Source organism: Protopterus annectens, chromosome 13.part0 (genome assembly GCF_019279795.1).
Source record: "Protopterus annectens isolate FY-2018-M chromosome 13.part0, PAN1.0, whole genome shotgun sequence".
Lineage (NCBI taxonomy): Eukaryota > Metazoa > Chordata > Ceratodontiformes > Protopteridae > Protopterus > Protopterus annectens.
Window position 1 is genome coordinate 400,936,541 of NC_056747.1, and position 17,254 is coordinate 400,953,794.

General features: G+C 38.8%; 1 protein-coding gene across 1 annotated transcript in view; it reads right to left on the bottom strand.

The window, feature by feature from the left end:
- Window positions 1-342: 342 nt before the first annotated feature.
- Window positions 343-17,254, bottom strand: part of CUX1 (cut like homeobox 1) — a 3,879,009-nt gene continuing 3,862,097 nt past the window's right edge. Inside the window, exon 23 of the mRNA XM_044054027.1 lies at window positions 343-953. Within this exon, the coding sequence (XP_043909962.1) occupies window positions 893-953 (61 nt within the window). The 3' untranslated portion in view covers window positions 343-892. The remainder of the gene's footprint in view (window positions 954-17,254) is intronic.

A 17,254-nucleotide genomic window follows, 5' to 3' on the forward strand; every position in this document is an offset into this window, starting at 1 on the left:
CTCAAGACAAAGTGGAAGAAGAAAGATTAGCTGATGTATTTTATTAGTTAAATATTTGATTCTTTTGAAATATATAAAGTAGGCTGCTGTGTAACAGTGTTTTAATCGCTGCCATTGCATTATGTGTGCCACTTTTTTATATCTAGCAAAAGAAAACCCAAGAAGGATTCAAACAAGTTAAAAGTACATTTTTAGCATATCAAATGTGATTACATAATACAATAAAGACTGGATTTTTTTCTGCTGATGTGTTCACTTTTTGTTTTATTATATGTCAGTATTAGCGTGTACCTTGTTGACTTTTCCAAACAACACTGGATAGAGAATTCAGCTTTTTAAAACTTTTACTGTTGGATATACAGGTGCAGAAAGAAAAAAAAATCAGGAAAGACTGAAGGAGCAGAGAGGATGAGCGGGAATTTACTAAAAGGAACACAAAAAAAGTAAAAACTATAATGCATCAATTTGTTTACAATATTAGATCATTTCAATGCAATCACAGCCTTGTGATATGCAGCTTATTGGCTCCTGTTGCTCAATACCTAAAGTTACTTATCATAATGTGGAATGTTGTTAGAGATTGCACTGAGGCATAAACATAATTGCAAGCTACTGTCCCTCCTGGCCATGGGTTAAGCATCATCCTAAGTGATGTGACTCTTAAACACTGATATGCTTGACCTGAAAGTGACAAGGGTCTGCTGGATAGGATCCATTTCCTTTTGGAAAAATTAATTAAAGAAATAATATTTCCTGTGTGTCTGTTGAAGTGGAAATTCAGCAACAGAAAACACAGTTCAGCACATTAACCATATCAGGGTAAAGACAGAAAGACAGATATTTATTTGTTGAAGGTGGAATGCACTGTAGCTCTTGTCTTGATCTTCTGACATTACTCCCACATTTTTTCTGGCTCGCCATCTTGATGATATTTGTGCAAGTGATCTGCATATCTGAAAAACAGTCATCATGTTATATTATTGTTGGCAGAATATATATACATATATATATATATATTTATAAATCTAACACTTTCCTTTACCTATTACCCTTTTATGCTACATCGGTGTGGCAAAACTGCAGTATAGAGTAGAGCTACACCTTAAAAATACATCTGAATTCATACCTGTAAGAAAACTTGCTTGGAACAAACGTATTAGCTTGTTTGTACTACTGTTTTGCTAATTGCAAAAACACTCCTATCAAACTTATATAATGCTGAAATACTCTTTAAAAAGCAATATGCCTTTCTGGTTTCCAGTGCTGAAACAAGCATACCAACTTTTCAAACTGTGCATTGTTAAGATTAACATAAATGGCATTACTTCTTAACTCAACTTAGCGGCCTCTATATTTTTCCATGTTTGTTCCCATGAGAGGATGCTCAGGCAGTAATATCCTTTCTCATTAACTAGACTCTTTATGAAAGAGTCCTTATGGGGACAGATGTAACCTTCATTTTTCATCCAAAAAAAAAAAAATCATCTTTGGTTAGTATTGCTGATTCACATCACCAGGATCTAGGGACCCCAACTTCAGGTTTCAGTCTATCTGCAATTTGTATAGTCTCCTCATGTGTATGTTTTTTCACCCAGGTATTCAAGTTTCCTCCCCAAGACACACTAGTTCACTGGCTACTCAACTTTTCCCTAAACACTACTTTTTCTGTCAGTCTTGTGAACCAGGTCACTGTTGAAATTATCCACAAGGATCTCTTCACTTGGCTGACTAACAAAAGAATAAATCAAAAACATATATGTTCCTGGTTTCAGTAAAACGTAGCCTGCTTCATTTTTGCCAGCCTCACTTATAATGAGTCATACATGCTGGATGAATCTGATAGACATACTGATACTATGTCATAAAGTCACTCATTCCATCCATCAGACCTCAGGTAGGTACACAGGTCCCAAGGACCTTTCTGAGCTACAACTCAGGCACAAGGCAAAACAGACAAATACAAAGCAGAGCAAAATGTACGTAATCAAAATTCTAGAGAAAACAGTATGCTGCAACAGAATTTTTTAGTACTATGTGAATGGGTACAAATCACTCAAAGGACACACGACAGCAGCTTAAAATACTAAAAAGTATCAGTATAGCATGTCCAAATAGATAAGGAGGTAAAGAATTCATTAAATGTATCCTTAAAAATGCATGTTTGGAGAAACTCCTAAGGGAAGAAAGGATATTCCAGGCAGAATGACTAAGTATAGAAATGATCCTCTCTCCAAACCGCGAGGTAAAACTAGGCCTATTGAATCTGACTGCATCACCATAATGGGACAGAGTAAGAAATGGTAGACAAAAGCAGAAGTTTTCTAGAAAGTGTGTGACATAGTTCATCAAAAGGAGTTTGTATAAAAAAGAACAAAGAGAAAATATCAGTCATACAGTTAACTGGAACCCAGACAGGTTTTAGATGAGATAACACCATGATGTTCTCCATAACTGGTTAAAGTAATGCAGCAAAAGATGTTATTAATAGCAGTCTATACAGCTGTTAAATGGAAAAAAAATATGGAGGGAAGTGCTTAATCCAGTTCAGGAAGAAAACCACTTCTGGTAAGTGAGTTCCTTTCTTTTCCGTCCAGTGAGATGACTGCTGACAGAGTGGAACAAATGCCTTTCACATTATCCAGTCAGTGTTGTTAAACAAAATGAGCATAGAGTCTAACTACATATGCATAAATTTAAACTCATGACTTGGATGACTGACAGCCTTTGAGGGTTGGCAAAAAATGTAAAGATCAAAAGACTTATCAACTCTTTCACCTGATATGAAAAACATGGATTAGAGCTTGGATATGTACATTAAGGGTGTGGCAAATGGGCATATAATCTCACCCACTGCCACCAATTAACATGTGACAGACAGGAGCAACAGTCTCTTGATTCCCACTGCTGCAGCCAAATAATACGCAAGAGGTGGTTGGCCTTAAGACCATTATTTAAATGTGCACTGTTACCACAGATAATAGCAAACACCTGCCACACCCAAATATGCTTTATACTCTCCTGCTACAATCACTGGCTCTCTGGGATCATTCCCACCATGCTTCCAACCCAATACCTTCCAGTGCTGTCTTACCAATAGTAACTCAAGTTTTCCAAGATTATTTTGAGCAAGCACACCCAAGAGGGTGTAATCTCATCTCTCTAGTAATGAAATCCCCTTCCTTACCTTCATGTTTACATGCTACCAACAGTCAGACCAGTCTGGCACACCAAGATCAAAGTTATGGTTTACCAACAGGAAAAGCATAAAATGGAGCAGAACAAAATGATTGACAGCAGTTATAAAAGTAAAATGTCTTTAATGGAATCCAAATGTAAGTGCTTTCACAGTTACAAAGACTTCTTCTTTAGATGATACTATTAGTCTGCAAGTATTAAATCTGATAAAATGTCATTCCAATTTAGCAAACCTACTACTTACATTCCAATAAATCATCCATTGTTGATGTAGGATGGAGCTTATAAGCTGATTACACAAAGGGAAGTGGATAGTATAATAAATAGAGTGCATAATGTACTAGAAGAGCGTTTACTATCCAGAACTACTCAGTATTCCCTATATAAGTATTTTAAAATAGAAGAAACTCTTATTCCAATCATACAGGTTATACCCAAAATATATAAACACCCCATTAACCCTCCTTTAAGACCAACAGTTTCGGGGAGAAATTGATACACAAAGTCAATTTCCACTTTTTTAGATAAAAAGTTTAAACCTTTATTAGAATGTAGTTCTGTAATCTTAAGAGACTCAAAACATTTTCTGACAGATTTATATGCTTTCTTTAGGGATCAAGACAGCATGGTTGATCTCTTTCTGGTAACTTTAGATGTTCAGTCATTATTTACAAAAATACCTAAGGAAAGTGGAATAACTACGCTACAACAATATTTGGTTAAGCATAATAAGTATTATATCAAGTATATAGACTTATTATGCCTCTTTATGGAGACAGTTTTGGAAAACAATATATTTATGTTTGAAAAGGACATCTATTTACAAGTGGATGGTGTAGCTATGGGCACATCCTTTGCAAATAGCTACGTCAACCTGGTGATGGCCACTTGGGAGCAAGGGGTCATAATCGAGGGAACAAGTATGCTTCTACCGATGGTTTGTAGATGACCTTTTGTTAATATGGAGAGGTACAGAAGAAGAGTTGGAGGCTTTTAATTTTTATATTAATGGTGTTACATCCTTTTTTGAACTTTACCATGGAATATTCGTATGAGCAGATATCCTATTTGGACATAAGTGTGTCCAAGCCTCGAACAGGGGAAGTCAGCACCAAAGTGCATAGGAAAATTTGTCACAAAAATAACATATTACACTGAAGTAGCATGGATCCCCCACATGTATTTGATAATATAGTAAGGGGACAAGCTATGAGAATTTCCAGGTTAAAAGGGTGAGTTTTTTGTGACAGAAATAGAAGAATTGGAGCATAGATTTTTAAGCAGGGGATATAGCATTCACAAAGTTAGGTGTATTATTCAGGAGGTCAAGGAAAAAAGAACAGAGAAGGCACATCCCTATTTCTCTGATGTAATTGAGGGTATGGAAGCTCAAATGTGGGGTAACAATAAGCACAATATAGTGAGATTACCTGTTTATTTTTCAAGTAATGCTAGAACAGCCACTAATATATATAAGAAGTTTTGGCCTATACTAGTAGCTGATGAAAAAATACTAGGAACTGTTGGTAATAATCCGAGTTTTACATATAAAAATATGAAATCCCTGGAAAGAAGGTTATGTTATTCAGTGGGTAGGAATACTCAGCGAAATACTGAGTTTGGAATGGATACTACTCCCTGTAATAAGTGTAACTTTTGTGAATACATAAATCCAACAGGACAGTTCTATCATCCAGATTTAAAACTGCAGCTACTTGTGATACTACAAATGTGGTCTATTTAGCCGACTGCATAAGCTGTGGCTCATTCTATGTGGGCAAAACTGATCGGAGACTACGTGATAGGATAAAGGAACATATTTATAATATTAATACCAGAACCACCATTAATACCTTAGTTAAACATGTCATTCACAAAGGGGACACACACAAATTTTACTTCCTAGTTATAGAAAAAAACTAGATTGGATGGTGGACATGGAGATGGTAAAAATAAGACAAAAACAAATGAAACCCACCAGACTATTAAATTAAGAGCTGATAGTGGCAGTGGTTTGAATGACAAAGTCACCATCAAACCCATACTGAAAGCTAGGCCTCTGCCCATCTGTATCCTAATAAACCTGTCAATCACAGAAGGTCAGGTACCTCAACCCTGGAAAAAGGCCCTTATTATTCCACTTCACAAAGGTGGGAACAACAATAACATCCCTAATTTTTGACCAGTTGCCGTCCTACCCCCTATTTCCAAACTGCTAGAAAAGTGCATCCACCTACAACTGTTATCCTATCTTACAAATAACCAATTCCTAACTCCCATACAACATGGATTCAGGCCTGGCCACAGCACTGCTCTCCTTTCCTTCCTTGAAACTGTTAACAAAGCTCGTGGCTCCGGCTATATTGTGTCCACCCTCTTATTAGACCTATCTAAGGCCTTCAACACCATCTCTCACAACCTTCTCCTAACCAAACTCTCTAAACTAAACCTATCCCCCACCCTTATCAAATGGTTTACCTGTTATTTATCAAATAGGCAACAAGCAGTCAGATGGAAAAAGCTACCTCCCCATTCCTCAATACTCCCACAGGAGTACCCCAGTACTATTCAATGTTTTCATAAACGACTTCTATCAGTCCATTCCTAACACTCATCTCATCCAATATGCCGATGACTCCACCATAATCTGTTCTGCCGCCTCCCTCCCCATTTTAACAAAACTAACACAAAATGCCTTCTCCTTAACAGAACAATGGATGCTAGTCAACCACTTAGCACTCAATGCCACAAAAACTAAACTTATGTTATTTACCCCTTTAAAAGCCACCACCTTAGACAAAAACACATTTACCATCACCAGCCAGAACAATACACCCCATAAAATAGTATCCAATGCAAAACTACTAGGAGTCATAATCGATGACCAGCTCAAGTTTGATATCCACCTACAAGCAAATATTAATAAAACACATAAGAAACTTGGCATGCTCTATTGCCACAATCGGTTTCTCTCTCCCTCCACCAAACTAGTACTCTCTACAACATATCTTATCCCATCCCTCCTATATGGAGCCCCACTCCTTACTAACCTACAATCCTCCCTCAAAGCAAAACTCTCCTACTGTTACAATAAAATTTCAAACTTTGCAACAGGCCACCGATCTTCTACACACCACTGCACTGTCCTTCACAGACTTAACTGGCTAGAACTACCAAACTACCTCACCTATATTCAACTTACCCAAGCACACAAACTTATCTTTAGCCCATCTCTCTGTCCCTCCCTTGCCAACACCTTTCAAATGCATCTGCCCAATATATCCCTAAGATCTAACTCCTAAAATCTGATTGAACTACACAAACCCTCTCATCCACCAGGCAATCATCTTCTGTCCTTCTCCCTAGCTCGCTTGTGGAATTCTCCCTCCACTAATCCATACAACTAGCAGCCTCTCCTCCTTTAAAACCTTACTCCACTCCCACCTAACATCCCAATGGGAATGCTCCTGTTCCCATCCTGCATAAAGTCCCCCAACTTAAGCTACCCCCCATGATCCAGCATATCTGCAAACTCCCCACTATGATTTCTTAACTCTGATAAGCATCTGTTGTAATCATCAGATTTTGTATATAAATATGATTGTATAATACCTTTATAAGCATCTGTTACAATCAACAAATTTTGTATATAAATATGATTGGAGAACACTTTTTTCTTTTTTAAAGAATGCCTGCTTTTGCATTTCACTAATGCCATTTATTACCTGTATTACTGTACTATCTATTATTATAACTTGCTTTCTAAATAACTTGTATTTGTTTTTTCATTTTACTGGAGCTTTTCTCCCCAGGATACCATTGAAAACGGGGTCCTAGTGGCCCAATGAACCATCCTGGCAAATAAATAAATAAATAAATTTCAAGCATTTGCCCATTTGAAAAGCTAGTTTTATTATTTAAAGGTTTTGCTACTTTATCATTGAAAACAGTTACATATTTCATAAAGTTCACATTTTGTTTTACATTGTATACGTTTTATGTGCTGGAAGAAGAATCACCCACAGTTTTTCATGTAAAAGTAATTATATTTAACTCAGGTTAATACAGGTTTTTCTGTATGTTTTACTGAAAGACAACTGCAAGTTTCGCTTGCCTATCACAGATGTTCTACAAAGACATTGCCTTACTGGCATTCGGATTGTAGTGCCCTACTACTGTCTCTCCTGGCAGTCACTCAGAGTTTCACACTCTTTCTGCATGACTGTGGATGTGAAGAACCAGTTAGCTGGATAGTCCTTCCCAACCACAGACAGCAGCCATTCACTTTTTTTTTTCTAGTGCCACTGGAAGAGAAGGATCTCTGAGAAGACTAACTTCTGGGTTTTTTGTTCTCCGGAGCTCCCTCTGCCTTTTCTATCTCTTTTTATAACCGGCAACATTTGTGTGTGTGTGTTTCTTTAAGAAGTTAAAAAAATGCAGCTTAGCATATTTTCTGTTGTCACTGAGGGTATTTTCTGTCTGGAGTTTGCTTAACTCTAATTTCATAAGGGTTTATAACCCTTTCTACATTTTTTATTGTATTTTTGAAAGGCTGGACAGTTTTTACTATACTGTGGCTGTTTCGGTCATCTGCTTCCTTGCCTTGTGCTGTCATAATCACAAGTAAAGTGCTGGTGTTACTTCTGTTGATTTAAAACATTATTTTGAATCTTTTGAAAGGAAAGCTGCTGTTTTCACAGTTTTTCGTTATATCTTTGTGTATAGAGGTGAATTAAGTTATTTAATCAGATTTTAAACAAGTTATTAATTTAAGTAACAATTTTGGCACTATTTTGTTTTCTACCAGGAATTTTTATTAAGTTTATATTGAATTCCTTAATTTAGGCTAATCTGCACCATGTTTATATAAGTGGAACAGAAATTAGCCATTTACTGAATTCTATTAGTGTTTTTAAAGATCTGTATTGGTGCTTTGTATAACTAATGAATTATTGGCTGTTTCTTCAGTACACTACTCTACTTCTCTGTTTAAATAGTCTTTACATCGCTATTTTAAGGGCGAATATAGGGGAGTTATCCCTTTATTTACTGGAAGTACAATTTTACCAGCAGTTTTTATGGACCTGGCTTGTTTTTTGCCCCCTGCCTAGATGGACCCTAAAACTGTCCCCCTGACCATCTAAGCTCATCTGGACCTAAAAACACAAAAATAAAACAAAAAATATGCCTCAGCTTACAGCTTGTGACTCTGCAGTAGCCTTAGCCAAAATCAGGCTAGGGGACCATTTGCCTTTACCTCCAGGTCCCCTGATGTGGCGTTGGCACAACAACTGTACATGACATGAGGGTCAGATACATCCTCTGGGGCTGTAACACTGCCTGGTTCAGATACAGCAGAACCAAATATTTTAGGTGCAGAATCTGTTGCCAGGGTTGCTAAGTTTCCCTCTGGGGATTTTCCTTCTATTCTAGTGCATCTTAATAAGAGACAAAAAAAATCACATAGTTAAGCAACAGTCATTTCCAGAATTCGCACTGGAGATGGTGGAAATGGCTGCGTCCATTATTCAAGCAGTTGATTCCAGGATATGTTCCCAGGTTAGCTGTAACTCCTGTATTTCTATCCTCATTTTTTCTGATTTGGATCTTGATTTTGAATGAGATCATGTGTCTAACAGTTCGGAAATGTCTGAATCAGATCAGTCAGTTTCCACTGATGGCAAGCAGACAGAGGAACTCTAAACAGATTTTTTCTTTGTCCCAAATGCCAGTTTAGGGATGCTTTTAATTGGCAGCAACCTTCTGCTGCACCCAAGATTGGCAGGGTCTATGATCTTTTTGAGGATGAAACTCCCATCCTTCAACACATCCCTCCTGTGATCCTGGCATTAGAGGATGTTTTTAAGAAAGCCTATAGTTCTTATTTGCATACTGAGGTTCGCCCTAAAAAAGTATTTAGGAAATGTACAATTTCCACTACCTTACTAAGTCTCCAACGTTCTCTGTCTACAGACTCAGCTTCTGTGTCTCCAGCTAACATTTCTAATAAAATGTTTTTTTCAATTCCAGTCCCTCTAGATAAACTAGGGAAGCAGCTAGAAACTCAGGGAAAGAAGCTGGTGCAGTCCAGTACAATAGTGTTTAAAATATTTAACTATCAGTGTTTTATGTGGAAATTTGTTTTCTAATGCATGAATAGTTTAGAAGATTTTGCCACATTGTTGCTTGATGAACAAAAGCTCTGTATCAAAGGTATTGTTCCCAATGTTTCTCTGGTGTCAAAACATGCTTTAAAGAATATCTTCAGAGGGACTAACACTATTTCTAGACATGCAGTTTTGTCAGCGGTGATGAGGAGGTATGCTTGGTTGCACAGTCAAAATTTGTCTGATGACTTACAAAAATGACATTTTTAATGCTACCACTGAGTGTAATTGTGTTTGGTACTACAGCTCATCAGATCCTAAAACAGTGGGATGACAGAGGTACATTGATGGGTCAAAAATGGTTCATATTCCTAAATCTTCCTCCTTTAAACAGGATCATTTTTGGTGGCCTCTTAAACAGAAGTCCAAGCCTAACAAAAACCAAGGTAGCAAAAGGAAGAGGCAAAATGACAGCTATTCCAAGTTCGGCAAGAGGGGACCCTTTTCCAAAAAAAGACTTGGCCTGCCCAATTTATGACTATGCTGGCAAGATTCACCTGTCCCTTTCAAGTTTCCGTCAGGGTGCTATATCTCTCAAATTGTCTCTCAACAAGGTGGCATGGACATCGGTGGTTTCCTACAAATGGGCCCTCAACATTGTGGGCAAAGGTTACCAATGGCAGTGGAAAGACCATCCTCCCCTGTTCAAGAGAGTTTCTCCTAATCCACCAGACCACTCTTTGTTATTCCCTCCTATTCTCCAGTATATACTGGACTTGGGAGTCATAGAACTAGTGCTTCCTTCTAAGAGAATAAGGGTTTTTTTACCCCAGAATTTTCCTGGTTTCCAAAAAAGAAAATGCTTGGAGACAAATACTAGTGCTGTCCTTTCTGGATACCTTCAGATTCCCAAGTTCAAAATGCTCACCTTGGAGATGGTGCTTCCTCCTCTTCTGGACTACTACTTTATGGTGACCCTGGATATAAAGGATACCTGTCATCATATTCCCACTGATCATTGTTTCCAGATGTCTCTGAAATTGTTTGTCTCTGGGTTCCACTTTCAGTTTTCTGTACTGCAAAATATCTTGCTCCAGTTGTGGCCCATTGTCAGACTTTGAGTATATGCATATTTCCTTATTTGGACTACTTGCTGATCTGTGTAGAGTCTGCATCCAAGTGCTTGGAATCATTAGAGAAGGTGTCAGCCTTACTCTCTTTTCCAGAGTTCAAGTTGAATCTCCGTAAGTCGTGTCTGACCTCATCATAAAGACTTGTCTTTCTAGGGTGTCTTATCATCTTTCTGCCCAAAGGAAATAATATTTCTGGAATTCTCCAAGAGGAATGCCATCCTAGCTCAAGAATTCCTAAAAATTCTTGGACTGATGATGTCTACGTTTCTCACGATACCTCTGTCTCATCTTCAAAATTTCAGTAGTATAATCAAAACTGTTGGATTCAGCAGTTTCATTCCCAGAAAACCCAGTTGCCAGTGCTTCCTTTCATCAGAGAAGAGTTATAGTGGTGGAGAGAACAGCTGAGTGTCAATCCATGGCTTCTGTTCTCCCCTCAAATTCCATTACAATCTGTTCAGACAAATTCGTCCAACTATGCATGGGGAGCTGTGTCAATGGGAAAGCAAGGGCAGAGCAAGCCACTTGGAGTCCCAAGGATGCACAGAAGCACAGCAATATCAAGGAGATGTTAGTGATGATTCATACCTTTGATGTTTTTCATCACATATGGACTTCGGTGCTCTCCAAGTGATTATGGACAACACCACAGTTATGTGATATCTTGACAAACAGGAGGGTACAAGATCTTGCCCTCTGTGGTATTTGGCAATGATGGCCCGGGAGCTGGCTTCTCTATCAGGCTTATTACATCCCATCAGACCAGAACAATGTGGCAGACAGACTAAGCAGGTCGTGGGCAGACCCAAGCGACTGGAAGCTCAAGGCAGTGGTGTTCCAGGATCTAGTTCATATGTGCGGAACACCTCAATTAGATCTGTTTACCTCCTTTGAAAACAGACAACTAGTGAAATTCTGTTCCAGATATCCTTGCAGCCATGCCTGAAGGACTGATTCATTTTCATTCCCTTGGACGGGAAAGTTTCTTTATACATTTCCACCCTTTCACCCTATTTGTCCAGGTGACCCTCACACTCCGGACTTGCTCACTCAGTCTCAGGGGTGACTGGTTAACCTCAGTTTAGAAAAAAAAATCATCTAACAGCCTAGATTATTCAATTTTGACTCCCTTTAGGCACCCCTTTCATGACAATGTGCAGTTGGTGTTAAAGGATGCTAGAAAAACTTCTACTAGAAAATCTTATGTTTATAAATGGATGAGGTTTTCTAAGTGATGCCTACATGGGAAAAGGGGTTCCAGTGAGGACAACATTCCCCGAGTCTTGAAATATTTGTGTGAACTACTTTAAGATGGCTTAATGTATGTATCCATTAAGGTGCATTTTGCAGCCAGCTCTGCTTGTCTTTGTATGGATCCCCCTTTTTCTTCTCTATTGATAAAACAGTTTATGAAAGCAGTGTTGCAGATGAGACCGCCTCGTAAGCAAATTCCTCCATTGTAGAATCTTAATTACATTCTAGAAAAATGACTTTGTCACTTTTTGAACCAACAGCTCATGTTGACCTTACGTTCTTGACAAGGAAAACTGTTTTGTTTATTGCTCTGACATTGGAATGGAGAGTTTCAGAGCTGCAAGCTCTCACGGTGGGACAACCTTATCTTGTTTTTCCAGAAGGATAGGGTTTTATTGCTCACTAATCCTTCTTTCATGCAGAAGGTTGTTTCAGAGTTTACTCTTAATCAGTCCATCAATCTCCCTGTGCTCTTTATAGAACCTACGAATCAGAGATAGAGAATTCTTCATACCTTGGATGTGCACTTGCAGAACTGGTACTACCATGACAGAACAAAGCCTTGTCACGAAAACTGTAAGGCTTTTTATTTCCTTCTACAGGACAAAAATAAAGTCAACTTGTCTCTAAGCAAACCACTGCACGTTGCTTATCCTCTGGTATTGTTTTTTGTTACAACACACCATGGCAAGGAGAATCCAGACAAGGTAAAGGCATATTCCACTACGGCCTCTTCTTCTCTAGCATTTTGGAAAGGTGTGGACTAGAAGTATTCCAGAGGCAGCAACTTGGTTCACAGTCTATACATTTATGAAGGACTACAAACAGGATGCATTTTTGAGATCCAGACCAGGCTTTGCTAGGACCATTCTCCAGGGGATGCTGAACCCTTATCCTTCCTCCTCTCAGGTTGGGTAAGCTTTGGGAATCTACCCAAATGCCACTGAAGCAGTGTGTTTGATGAACATAGTACAGTTGCATTCCACCTACCTGTAATAGTGGATGTTCGTAGAAGATACTGTCTTACTGGCAGTACCCTCCCACCACCCCCTTTTTCTTGATTGTAAATAATTTGTTCTTGCTGGTTGCTGTTGTTATTTTGTTTAGTAGTTTTTGTTGTGAAGCTGTGCTGTCTTTGGTTTGGATCAGTAAGTGCTCGCAAAGTTTGCATTTTTTATCTGCTCCTCCTTTACAGCCCTAGAAATACACTGAAGGGCTACTGTCTGCAATTGTGAAGGACTATCCTGGCTCTTGCAGCTGACTGGTTCTTTACATCCACAGACAAGCAGAGGGAAGAGTCTGGAGTGCAAAGAGAACACCAGAAAGAGGATAGTAAGGCACTACAACCCAAATGTCAGTAATGTTGTGTGTTCCATCAACATCTACTGTTACAGGTAAGTGGAGCTTGTACAACTGTACTTTCTTCCCCCCACTTTTAGATGCAAGTGAATTTTCTTGAGAAACAAAGAAGAAAAGAACCCTGGGGGGGGATGCATATGTATTTAACTTGCACTATCCAGTTGCTTGTTTTGACATATTATTGGCACGTGCATTACTGAAACAATCTAGTGTTCAATTATCATATTGTATGTAGGACTGTAACTTAAAAGTCTGTCCAAGAAGTTTTCCACTTTGTCCACTGGCTCTGCATAAGCATTTGAAGACAATATGATCTGCAACTACTGTGAATTTTCTGCAGTACAGGCAGAGTAGGCAGAATTTAAACTTTTGCTGAGTCCAAATTATTTCTAGACATTCCTTCTCAACGACTGCATATGACTCATCCCTTTACTGCATACTACAACCAAGGTGTATTACTGAATGTTCCTCTCTTTTTGAAGATACCTGGATAATTTCAGCCACCAGTCTACTGTTTGAAGTATCTACCTACTTGATTCTTGGTTATAATCTGGACTAACTAATGCAGGCGATCCTCTCAAGACCTAATGGAGATTCTAGAAATCCTGCTTGCAAGTTGGTGTCCGGATCACCTTATCTACACTATTGTTAAGGTAAGATCTGTGAGATGATTGGTTATGGTAGTATAATGAATTTATAAACTTTCTGCTATTGCTTATTTGATAACAGGAGTAAGCCATGAGTGGATAGCCTCCACTTTGGCAGGCTGTTGACCCAATTTTGCTATCACCAAACTAATGAATACAGAAGTTGCTACTGTTACTTCTATCTCCATCTGTTTGCCTTAATAATCAAGATGGCCACTTTAATCTGCTCAGCCTCTCTCTGATACAATACGTGTTCCTGACAGGGCCAAATAAAGATTATCATATCATCTATATAATTTCTAACACAGTCTCCAGCTACTACTAGTATGTGATCTACCAGCCATTAGAATGTTGCTGAGGGCATTTTCAATTCAAAAGACATTTTGGTGAAACTATGAAACCCTAAAAAGATGACAAACACTGATTTCTCCCTTGCCACAGGTATCAAAGGTACATAGCTAAGTCAGTAGTGGTCAGATACTTAGACCCACCTAGCCACTATAAAGGTTCATCTGTACTGAGCATGGAGTAGGTTTATATATGTATATTAAATGACCACTAGGGTCCTTAAAAGCCTAGCTGTGAATCTAATTCAGGACATCACCACTACTAAAATGCAGGGACTGTTGAGTTCCTGGGCTAACCTCCATCTCAATAGCTACTATAGTTACCCCCACATGGACTGACTGCCTTTGCTCAGGATCCCTTTAAGGAGCTTGCCTGAATGGCTTTTAGATTCTTGTGTCCATTTTGTGCACAGCTTTGTTCACATTTCCTGAACCTTTTTAGGTAAAGGCTGCTACTGTGACAGCACTACCTCATACGCCGAGGCATTTAGTTTAGTCTCATTGACATCCATAACCCGATCCCCTTCAAATTCCTCTTGAAATCCATTGCATATACTATGCACTGCTGTTTTTCTATCATGGTAGGGCTTCATCATACTGACATCATAGCACTTGTTTCTGCCTCCTTCCTAACAGCTCCATTACATAATTGACAACGGTTACCATCCTCACAAGAGTGAAAGTATCCTCTAATACTGCTTGCAACTTTTTTGTTTTGAAAAGCAATAAGCATCATTTTGCCTTTCTGTATATACTCAGGCTCTCACTGCCCAGTAATAGCAAACCTTTTGCTATTGTTGTGTATGTGATAAGTGCTCCTGTCAACTCCATGAGCTCTCTAAGCTCTCTCGTGAAATTCACCACATTCTTCACAACCAACTCCTTATGGGAATCACATTCATCTTCCCGTTCATAACAAATTAATTAGGTCTCTTCACCCTGTGACTCTAAAGTAGCTGAAATGGTTAAAAAAAATGTAGATTCTTGGGAACCTCTCTGTATGCATAGAGGACATAGCATAGTTACTTCTCCTACTCTTGCTTAAACCGGTCTCTGGATGGTCTTAAAATCAACTTGACAACAGAGTTAAACCTCTCCACCAGACTATTTTGTATGTATCTGATATGGTTAGGTCTAACCACTTTACCCCACAGTACTTCCAGAAAATAAATCTTCATCGCTTATTTGAAGTGAGACCCTCTGTCCTTCAGTGTTTCTTGGGGAAAACCTATACTACAGAAAATATGTCAGACAGTATTTTGCCACCTCTTCTGCCTCAACAGATGACTAAGCAACCACCTCAGGGTACCTAGCAGCATAGTACACCACTACCAGAAAACACATTTTTAGCTGTGGTGTATGGGGTACCAAGAAGTCCCAAAAAATCAATGGCTATCCTTTGTTAGGGTACCTCAACAATAATTTAAGGCATCAAGGCAACCATACCTTTATTTCTTCCCTTACAAACCTTTTGACACTGCTCACACAGCTTGCAGTACCAACTTGCATTTTTTGCAATGCTAGCCAATACATTTTTTAATAAGCTTCCTCTCTGTACACCTAAGTTCATATTTTTATTCTAGGCTAACAACCACAAGGCCTTTTATAAGTCTAGCCATACAATTAAAATGTGTCCCATGAGTATTCTTATTATAAGGGGCTTATGTTTGTTAAGGGAAGATTCAATGACTGCTTCTGTCCATCAGAGATGCAGATGCCAAACTGGGGGTGAATTTCCTATTTCCCATCCAATGGTTCAGGCTGAACTTGAATAAGATTAGGGAAGGACTCTACTTTATGTGGATGGGGACCCTATTCCAGAGAATGTGAATTCTTTGAGATACATCTCTGCCCCTCCAACATGTTCTGTTGATTTCACAAGCCAAGTTTAGGTCCTTAGATCTTGTATTTTTGATGCTGTTCACTTTGAGTATATGCAAAAGGTACATCAGAGCAAAATCAAAGGACGCCTACTATGCCAGATATAGATCACCCTCTCAGTAGTCTATAGGACACAGAGTAAAGAGATAAGGTTTTAAGGTTATCAGTATAGCACATCGTGTTTACACATTGTATTCTTTTTGTGAGGAACCTTTATGGACATTCCAATTGTTGTAGGTACCTGGTCAGGTACAAATAGAAGGGGGCATTATACTCTATGATTGGCCTGATGAGGGCCAAATACAGTGGCACAATGACTTTCCTTGACCTAGATGCCATGCCCTTTCTTTATAAGTTGAGCAACACAGAATGATTTCCATGCTATCTTGGACTCATACTGGTCGAAGGCCAAGTTACTATTTACATGTATCCCCAGATCCCTGACTACTGCATGTTTTATTGATGATGTAGTTGCCTGGGACAGCCTACTTCCCAAAAGGTACTTTTATGCACATCTTAGTATTCACTTTTAAGCTGTAATATTGGCACCAGTCATTTTCTTAATTAGACTCTCCGGTAAGATGTTAGTGTCTTGTGGGACGTCTGTGACTGCTCCTAGTTTGCAATATTCTGTGAACTTGATCAGGCAGAGGCTATTAACATTGGTCTTCACCTCCAAGAAGTAGATGCCAAAGAGAAGCGGGCTCAGTATGGAGCCCTGTGGGACTCTGCTGGTGACTGGCATCTTTGTAGAGATGGACTCACCAATCCCAACTTCCTTGGTCCTATCTGTAAGCCATCTGGTTATCCAGAATGTTATATACGGTTATGTCTAATTCTGTAAGTTTTCTTGAGTGGGGTATTGCATCAAATGCCTTAGCCAGGACAAAATAGGCACTGTTTTACCCTCATCTATTGCAATCGTGACCTTCTCAAAGAAGTCTACTAGGTTTAGTAGGCAAGATCTGCCTTTGACAAAAACAGTGTCTGAATGTTTTCTACATAACTGCTAATCACTTATATGCCAATTCAATTCATTCCATGGTTTTGCATAATCAGATTAATGGGTATGTAGTTTCCGGAATCCGGTGAATGACCTCCCTTGTGAAGAAGGATAACCACTGCAGTCCTCCATTCCTGTGGCACAAAGCTTGTTCTGTGACTATAGTTGAATAGTGACATGGGTGGCCCTGATAAGTCATATTTCCATCTATTCCAGTGGTATCCTGGAATATTATCTGGGTTCACAGAGGCTGTGATTTTGGCCTTAGCGAGTGCAGCCAAGACCTGATCCCTATTTATAGTTGAAAGGGTTGTGTTTAAAGGGATTT